The following is a 9,612-nucleotide window of genomic DNA, read 5'->3' as shown; positions in this document are numbered from 1 at the left end:
TTCAAATGGAGCTCATTGACCTGCAATGCAACTCTGACCTCAAAGCCAAGTTCAGGGAGATGAGTGGAAAAGCAGACAAGCATGGGCAATTTTTGAGAGAATTGCCCCCCAACTTCCCTGAGCTGAACTTCAATAAGTCCAAGTACAGGTCTTAGACTTACTGATGATCATCTTCAAGCCATACTGAGGGTCTCAACTGCTTCCTCTCTCAAGCCAAATGTGGTTCAGATTTGTGAAAAGAAGCGCTGTCAAGTATCTGGCAGCAAGGAGTAGGCAAGAGGAGCCATGTTCAGAAGAACCGTTCATGATTTTCACTCAATGTTCCATTCATGTTCAAAACACTTCATGTTCAGAAGAAATCATTAAAACTGTTAACTGTTAACATTTGAGGACTTTTTTTAAAACTTTATTGTGGAATCCCTTACGCGGCCCACCCTCACCCAGACTCTGCCTCCAGCGGCCCCCAGGTAAATTGAGTTTGAGACCCATGTCTTAACAGATATGGAGACTCAAGCGTGTGTTACTGAAGCCACAAGCCCATGTCCCTGAGCCTTAGAAACCAAATGTAATCTATAGTCCGGCAGCTGTTTTGGCAATTTTGTCAGCAGTCACCTTGGAATAAAGAATAAAACAGATTCAATTTTAAAGAGATTCATTGAAGAATTATTAAAAGTTGTCATAAAAGCTTTAATGAAGCTCTGGGGCGCAGGAGCAATACAAATGCTTGTCTGTACGAGAACGCCCGTTGCAAGCTAGTGCAAGTTATATTTATAGTATGAGTGTGGGCAAGTTAACCTCAGTACTATTGCCACTTGTGAGATTATCTGGCCAACAGTAACTCAGAAACAGGGAAAATGTCCATGCAATTGTCAAGGTCTTACAGGAACCCGAGAACAGATAACAAAGTAGCATCTCCCATCACTGGCAAGCACACATAAGGTCAGGCTGGTTATTTCAGTGTTTATCCACTGACTATGTGAGTTTCAGTACAAGTCAAATGGTGGACAATACCACATACCACCATCAAGATATGATTTTTGCTTTTTCTATTAAAGGCAAAATACACTGCAAGGATGTTTCGGAGCTCCAGAACAGAAAGGGAACAAAGGTTTTTCAGAAGGATGTAAAACAAAGAATAAAGTGGGGTGGTTAAGGAAGTGGACTTCAAAAGCAGATGATTTCATTGCGTGCAGTGGTGTGCTGTGTCACGATGACAAGTAGTTCACTTTTACTTCTCTACATTTAACTTAAAACTGGAGGAAGTGAGGTTTGTCGAAGAGAAACATGTTTTGAGAAAAAGATGATGCCACAGGACCCAATTTCCACAACCCTTTTTCTAAACTTGAAAAGTTGGGGCAGTAGATATCCGTCCATCCAACCATCATCGTCCGCTTATCCGGGGCCAGGTCGCGGGGGCAACAGTCTGAGCAGGGACACCCACACTTCCCTCTCCCCAGACACTTCCTCCAGCTCTGGTGGAGGAGTTTAAGTATCTTGGGGGTCTTGTCCACGAGTGACGGAAGGATGGAACGTGAGATTCCTACCCTCACCTACGATCATGAGCTTTGGGTCATGATCGAAATAACAAGATCCCGGATACAAGCGGCCGAAATTAGCCTTCTCCGCAGGCTGGCAGGGCGCTCCCTTAGAGATAGGGTGAGGAGCTCTGTCACACGAGAGGAGCTCGAAGTAGAGCCGCTGTTCCTCCACATCGAGAGGAGTCAGCTGAGGTGGCTTGGGCATTTACATCTGCCCTCCATACGCCTCCCTCGGGAGGTGCTCGGGTCCTGTCCCTCTGGGGGGAGACCTAGGGGCAGTAGTTATGCCATCATCTATTTAGCAAGCAAGCCCAAACTTAACATTAATGAAACATCAACAGCATCAGTGACAGCTGGGGAGGCACTGCTACATACCAATGAAAACCTTTTCTTTTTCTTTTTTTGATTTCTTATCACCTTATCACCAGGAGCCAATGTAAAGGCTAAAGAGCCACATGTAGCGATGTGTCGTTCGCGAGTGATTCGTTCAAAATGAACGAATCTTTCATATGAGTCGTGACTCCCGAGTCATCTGAAAGATTCGTGACTCGTGACTACCGAGTCATATTAAATATTTATTCATATTGAACTCACGAATCACTCACTGCTAACAAATCACTCTCTGCGAACTAATCTTTCACTGTGAACTAATCTTTCACTACGATCTAATTACTCTGTAAACTAATCTTTCACTGTGAACTAATCTATCATTGCAAACGAATCACTCTCTATGAACTAATCTTTCCCCGTGAACTAATCTTTCGCTGTGAACTAATCTTTTGCTGTGAACGAATCATTCTCTGTGAACTAATCTTTCGCCGTGAAGTAATCTTTTGATGCAGACAAAAATAAGACCTGACGAAGTTCTTCTGCCGGTCTGTGCACTCATAGTTATTTGTGCCTTGTGTGTCTTTTGTTCATAAAACAGGCCACAAGACAAACTCTGCACAGCTGTAATGATCTAGAAGGAGTTCTCGACAAAACCCTCTGTGGCATCAGTCGCCCTGTGTATCGTGGCCAATCTGCTGTGAGTCCCCTTTAACAGGCAGATCTTTAGTGACTCAGATCTTTAATATTTTTAACGTAGCCCATCACATAGGAACTCCTACATCTCTGTTGTTCTTATCTGTGCAGGCCACCTTTCAGTCTTCTTTCTACATTATCACTGACTACGAGTGGAATGACACCATCTCTGTGACCGTCACCGGAAGAAGGTAGTTGTACTTGCTCTGGAATTATCAGCTCTTCCGTTACCACAGCCGGTGTTTGAAGTTCAGATTTTTTTACTGCCTTTTCTTAATTTCTCCTCAGTGACAATGCAAACATCACTACGAACAATACCATCACCAAAGTCATCCCGGTACAACTAGAAATAAAGATGGCTATAACAGTGTAAGTGTCACACTTTCAAGAAAAATCTAAATACGATATATTCACTTCACATGCCCAGTAATTTGATAGTGTCGTCAGTGTGTGTTCTTTTGTCCAAAATCAAAGACAGGGACATCGAGTGGTGGCCTTTAAGCTGTTTTTATTACAAAGCGTACAAGGGAAAGTGTTACAAAGTACTTTCAAAGCAATAGGGGAAAAAAACGATCTTAATGCCGGTTAATCAGGAACACGAACTGACTAAATGTCCCTGGACCTCTGAATTTATACAGAGATACAAACAAAGTTTGAAGCGGGGGTGGATTGTCTTCCAACAAACTTTTCTCTGCAGTTACATTGCCATGGTAACCATAGGGCATCTGTATCCCCTGCTGCACATGTGGAACCGTGTAGGCAGGCTGTGACCTTTCATGTCTATGCTGAACTTCTTCAGACACCTTTTTGCAAGAAGTCTAGTTCGCCCCTCGTACATAGAGCTCACAGGCACATAGTTCACACCACATGCAAAACACTTCTATCTTAAAAATAGTTTGTGGTCGGGTTACACAGTTTAAGAAACGCAATATGCAGAAATCACAAGAAAGAAAAACAATTCGTGGAAACAATATGCGCTCAGGGTCTGGGGTGTAGCAGAAGCATGTGGTTAAGTGTTTTACAATGATAAGCGTTCATTTAACCGACCATTCAGAATCCCCATATATGGACACAGAGTTTTAGCAGAGCAGTCATATTCCTACAATACATAGATAGATAGATAGATAGATAGATAGATAGATAGATAGATAGATAGATAGATAGATAGATAGATAGATAGATAGATAGATAGATAGACGATAGATGGATGGATGGACGGACAGACAGACGGACGGACGGACAGACAGATAGACAGATAGACAGACAGATAGATAGATAGATAGATAGAGCACCAAAACAACAGAAATACACAAGAATAGATTCAATTAATATCATATCAAAGAATAGGGGAAACTGGGAAAGTGGATATTAGTAATTTAGTAGATTAGTAGTAGGTTATTAGGTAATTGTTGTTGTCCTGGTGCGGTGTTGTTAGATTAGAATTCTATATCCTAAAGTATATGAAATGATCTCTATACTATGTATATGCGTATATGAGCAAAACAAGTATAACTATAAAAACGTTGTGACATGAACAAGTATAAAATTGTGTAAACAAATTAAATATTAATTAAGCAGTTAGATAGACAAAGGCAGCTCAAGCAGATATAATGGTGTATGAGGTGTATTACAACTAGATTTATACAGCTAGTATTTCTAGGAATTACTGTATACAATAGATAGATAGATATAATAGATAGATATAATAATATAATATAATATATATAATAACATAATATAAATAATATATAAAAATATAAATAAAATATATAAAATAATAATAATATAATATATATAATAATAGAATAGATAGATAGAATAGATAGATAAAATAGATAGGATAGATCTTAGTTATACATATTCATGTGTACACATATACATACACACACATACATTATATTTACACATGTATACACACACACACATTAATGTACACCCCCACACAGATACATACGTAACGTCAACATGTTTGGGATGATACTTGAAAATGATTTATTGTTATTGCTAACTGTCATAATATTTATTATCCAAGCTGACATGTATTTGCCCAACGAGCCATCTAATCTTCCATCAGGCTAGCTAAACTTTTTTTTGTGCTCTGACGTCGTCGGAAAGTGTACGTGTGCTGTGGTGAAAACTAGTTCTATAATTTAAAAATTGAATGAATTAATATAGAAGTCTCAGCACTATTTAAAACTCTTATGATTTTCAGAAATGAAGGCAGCACCACATATCTGAACTTCACAACAGATGATTACGGACCTAAAAAAGTGGAAGCCATTTACAAGGTAAATCCTGAAACTATGACCACTTGTGAGTCCGCCTGTTCTTCCATTTCCTGAAAACTCTATTGTGAAATAACAACTGGGCGATTTCCCAAAATAATTTGTTCAAAGACAGATGCAATGTGAGGGCAGGGAGGGGGTAGATTATACTGTGACATGAAACCAAACTACCGTTTGGTAGTTCGGTTTCATAACGTCATAGAGTCCTTTGAGTAAACAAAAGGAACTAAGTAACTGGTGTTCAGCTAATGTTGACGTTAATGATGACAGCAATTGTGCAACACATTAAGCACTGTAGTCGTGTGACATCATTACACAGAAGTACAAAAGGAAGATGTTGATAATTTATTTTATCGGACCACCTAACCTTGTTGTTCACAGGTTGCTAATCTAGGTTTAAAGGCTTTTCCTGTCAACGTGTCCCTCTTCTTACCAACTAAGCTGGAGCATGACTTTGAAATGATGGACTATCACGTGTCTGTGAGACAGGTACTGGCCTCAGTCCACTATGTGATGACATCATGTTACAAAGTCTTATGAGCCAATTATCTGGAGAAAAGTAGCATTTCATTCAGATAAAAATTATCTTTATTCTTGGCTATTCTAGTTTAGTGATGAATATATAAAACATATACAATATATAATATATATGCATATATATATATATAACTATATATATATATATATATACATATATATATATATATATATATGTGGTATTGTCTCTTGTTCGGCAACCGATTTATGGTTCGACAAGCGGGGCAATTTTTGGTTAAAATTTTGTTCATGAACGAATTGTTCGAAAAGGGAGGTGTTCGACAATTGAGGTTCTACTGTATATAAAATATTTTCTTTCTGTAAAAAAGGTCATTGTAATAGGTATGTTTTTTAAATATTATCCATGGTACAGTTAAGCAACTGTAGAAACAGGGTTTTTAAAAACAATGGGAAAATTTGCCCTTTTTTTCCTGTAGCTCCTGTAGTCTGGTACAGACACCAGAGCTAACGTTACCTACCACGTTTTGGCTAACACGAACAAAGTGTAGTGTCACCGTCTTTTTTCAGAGGCGGATTGCAAGAATCATAAAACAACAACTCTGAACAGTTTGCGCTAAATGTGTTTTTTTTTTTTACCTACAAATTTGTAATTGTTACTTTCAACTTTCAAAAACTGTTGATAATAATGATCCTCAATAATGATTTTTATCAGAAAAAAAATAACTCTTCTATAACTTTTCACATTTATATACTTATGTTATTTAGTAATATGTTATATTTTTGCTTATACACCCTCCTAACTAAATGCTACATACTTAAAGAACAATATTTCTGTCTTTTTTTAACCTTTAAGAACAAAACCACATGCAGCTTAACAGATATCAAATCTGAAGTAAGTAAAACACATTCATTAACAAATAAATGTACCAAATTAGTCATGACAACCTAAATCTACAAACCGAACAAACTGCTGCTCTTGTGCTACAGTACTATGGTATGCCAGAAAATGAAAGCAAAGTCATAAAGTGCGATACCTTCGTCCTGGAAAAAGAATCGTCAGCTGAGTTTAAACTGTCTGGACAAGTCCATTTCAAGGATCTCAAAAAGAAGGCAGAGGTACGAGACACAAACACAAACACACAGAAATACAAACAAGGGTTAGAAATCAGCTTTAAAAAAAAAGTAGAAAGCCCAAAAAAAACATATGCTAAGCTAATAGTTAGCTAAAACAGTATAGTTATAGCCAGTTTTTGGTCAGAAATAGCCTAATGGTTGTTATGGTAACAGGTTAGTCACAATGCTAAAGATTTAACAAACAAATTCTTTTTCAATGCTAAAGATTTAACAAACAAATTCTTAGCATTTGGCACCTCACCGCGCCGCCACAGGGTGGCCCGCAGAAGTACTGCATTAGCCCAAATTGCTTGAAGGTAGCTGAAAAATCTTTAACGCCACCTCATAGGCAGGCAAAAGCTGAAGGACAATAAACTGAATATTATTAAAATTGTGAAAACTATCTACATTTAGCTGTAACTTTAACACTATAATGAAGCCTAAATAATGATTAGATCGAACAAAAAGTCCAAAGAGTCCAAACTCAGAATATGGTATTAACCTAAAGATCATTTTTAGTATGTATGAAAATATATAAAAGCTTAAATAATCCCAAAAATATATTATCATATATTATCATTATTGACAGAATTTGGTTATGAATTAAAACTATTTTTTACATTTTACATTTGATTAAATAGACTAGATCTTGATATAGACACAACAATACAAATGAACTGTACAAATGTGACTGCTGAGCATTTATCCTGCAGAACATTGCCTTTTTGAAACGATACACCGGAGAAAGCGGTGAAGTTAAATTCAGAAGTTTTATACATGTTCAGTACGACCAGCGACGATACGCTCTGGATTCTCGTGAACAGAAGGTAAAGGCTCAGATTTGTGAGAGTGATTTTGTTCAAAAGGATCATCATGTCACTCTTATGACTACAGCTGATTTAGTGTTTTCTCTGAAAAAACGCACAGAATGACAAGCTCATGCACCACAAAATAAGCAGCCTGTGGACGAGCAAGGATCCAACCTGGAAATGGGTAACAATGTTTTTTTTTTACGTTTTCCTAAAATGTAATTAAATTAGTAACTTGGACAGTTACGGACACAAAACATTCAGCCAGGCCATTAAGCATTAAAAATAAATCACATGTATGACAATCATCGCTATTTCCATATGTGTGCATATTTGATATATTTGATAACTCTGGACTTGACTTGACCAAGAGTAGAGACACTCGTGACTACACTTGGACTTGTCCCCCTTGGGGACAGATATGTTTTCATGTAAAATAAACTCTCCTTCTCTGTTAAAAAAACGTCCTACCTTCATCTCCATATTTTCATTTTTTCGCTGTGCATTTTTCCCTGCCATTTCCAGAGCAGATTGGGCGAGCCTACTCTACTCAATGGTTAACACCCATGCGCATGAACTTTATTTTGCATTTGTTTTAATGAGAAGATACAGATTTTAAAAGCATATGTGATCTGTGTAAACTCTTTTTAACTGTGGTTAACTGAAGCTGCAGGACTTTAGACTCGGCTTGTGACTTGTCGGTCTTTGACTTGGAACTTGACTCGGGTCTAAATTTCACTGGAGTTGTCACTTCACATCCTATTGGTTCTCTTGGGTTTGTAGTTTGCCGAACAGACCATGCGTGGTTTTGGTCATTTTAAAATAGATTGTCAAAACTTCTTTTCTGCCAACAGACTGAAGTTCGTGTGGAGTTCATTATCCCCCTACATCAAATGACGATCATTTTAACTGGAGTTGGTGTGGGATTGTTCCTTATCATCATCCTCACAGTCATCATGTTAAAGGTAAGACATGAACTCACACCACCCAGAGGCGAGAGATCGTCATTTTATTATACATTTTTTAATCTTCCTTATGTCTTTCCAGCTGGGATGCTTCAAGAGAAAGAAATATTATGGAGAGGAAGCTGATGGTGATGTTGGAGAGACTGATGCGCCCTGTGACCCTGACCCCACAAAAAGCCAGTCAGAGATTGAAGAAAACAAAAGGGGGCTTCTAGATGATGAAAAAAATGGCAGCATCCAAATGTGTGACACGCAAGAGAAAATGTTAGAGTAAAGAAATCTAACCAATCAAACGTGAGAGCAGGACCAAGTCCATGGGCTTTTGTGAGTGAACAGTGTCATAGAAGAAAAACAGGATAGTGAAGTGGCACAGTTAGTGAATTTTATGATTTAAGGTTCCTTTTATTGTTACAAACCACAGTATGTATACAAGCAAACAGAAGAATGAAAAACCACATATGGCCCCAAACCCCAGTCCTCTTTTGAACCAACTTTGGCCAGGACAAAGCCCAGAGTGGGCCACATCTGAGCAACCAAAACCAAAACTCAAACCGAAGCAGGTCTCCTTTTCCACCATTGTTTGGCCTAATTGTGGGCCAAACCTAAACCAAAACTGTTCTGCTTTTGAAATGGTGGTTGGGTCGCACATTTGTTAAACACGTAACTTGTATTAAAGCCCTGGATATTTTAAGTAAGTGAAAGTGTGGGTCAAATAAGATGAAATTCTCGTAATATTTTTTTTTTTTTTTTGACTGAAGTGTAAAAAATATGTTCTAGCTTAACCCTAACTTTTTGACTCATGAGGTAAAAATGATCAGGGTGGCCGGGTCAGGAGCAGATAAATGGAGCTTAGCTCGTGTGAACTAAGATAGATGACATGTAAATGCCATGCATAAAGGCTAAAATTGTTTTATCATTTTTTTTACACCATCCATTAGGGAAATGTGGGTGTTGCAGGGAACAGGCAGAAAAGGTTGCCAGGAGAACGGTACATTTCAGACTGCATTGTGCCGACTGTGAAATTTGGTGGAGGAGGAATTATGGTGTGGGGTTGTTTTTCAGGAGCTGGGCTTGGCCCCTTAGTTCCAGTGAAAGGAACTTTGAATGCTTCAGGATACCAAAACATTTTGGACAATTCCATGCTCCCAACCTTGTGGGAACAGTTTGGAGCGGGCCCCTTCCTCTTCCAACATGACTGTGCACCAGTGCACAAAGCAAGGTCCATAAAGACATGGATGACAGAGTCTGGTGTGGATGAACTTGACTGGCCTGCACAGAGTCCTGACCTGAACCCGATAGAACACCTTTGGGATGAATTAGAGCGGAGACTGAGAGCCAGGCCTTCTCGACCAACATCAGTGTGTGACCTCACCAATGCGCT

General features: G+C 38.5%; 1 protein-coding gene across 3 annotated transcripts in view; it reads left to right on the top strand.

Annotated features, from left to right (window-relative positions):
- Positions 1-9,189, top strand: part of LOC103384365 (integrin alpha-L) — a 22,187-nt gene extending 12,998 nt beyond the window's left edge. For all 3 annotated transcript variants that reach the window (XM_025058808.1, XM_008317856.3, XM_008317857.3), the window contains 11 exons: positions 2,467-2,565; positions 2,673-2,752; positions 2,850-2,930; positions 4,774-4,849; positions 5,228-5,335; positions 6,198-6,236; positions 6,332-6,460; positions 7,171-7,284; positions 7,385-7,450; positions 8,121-8,231; positions 8,314-9,189. In XM_025058808.1, coding sequence (XP_024914576.1) covers positions 2,467-2,565; positions 2,673-2,752; positions 2,850-2,930; positions 4,774-4,849; positions 5,228-5,335; positions 6,198-6,236; positions 6,332-6,460; positions 7,171-7,284; positions 7,385-7,450; positions 8,121-8,231; positions 8,314-8,505 — 1,095 coding nt within the window. In that variant the 3' untranslated portion in view covers positions 8,506-9,189. The remainder of the gene's footprint in view (positions 1-2,466; positions 2,566-2,672; positions 2,753-2,849; positions 2,931-4,773; positions 4,850-5,227; positions 5,336-6,197; positions 6,237-6,331; positions 6,461-7,170; positions 7,285-7,384; positions 7,451-8,120; positions 8,232-8,313) is intronic.
- The last annotated feature ends 423 nt before the right edge of the window (positions 9,190-9,612 follow it).

The sequence above is a fragment of the Cynoglossus semilaevis genome, chromosome 9, assembly GCF_000523025.1.
Source record: "Cynoglossus semilaevis isolate Cse_v1.0 chromosome 9, Cse_v1.0, whole genome shotgun sequence".
Taxonomy (NCBI): Eukaryota; Metazoa; Chordata; class Actinopteri; order Pleuronectiformes; family Cynoglossidae; genus Cynoglossus; species Cynoglossus semilaevis.
This window is presented reverse-complemented; position numbering and strand designations above follow the sequence as displayed.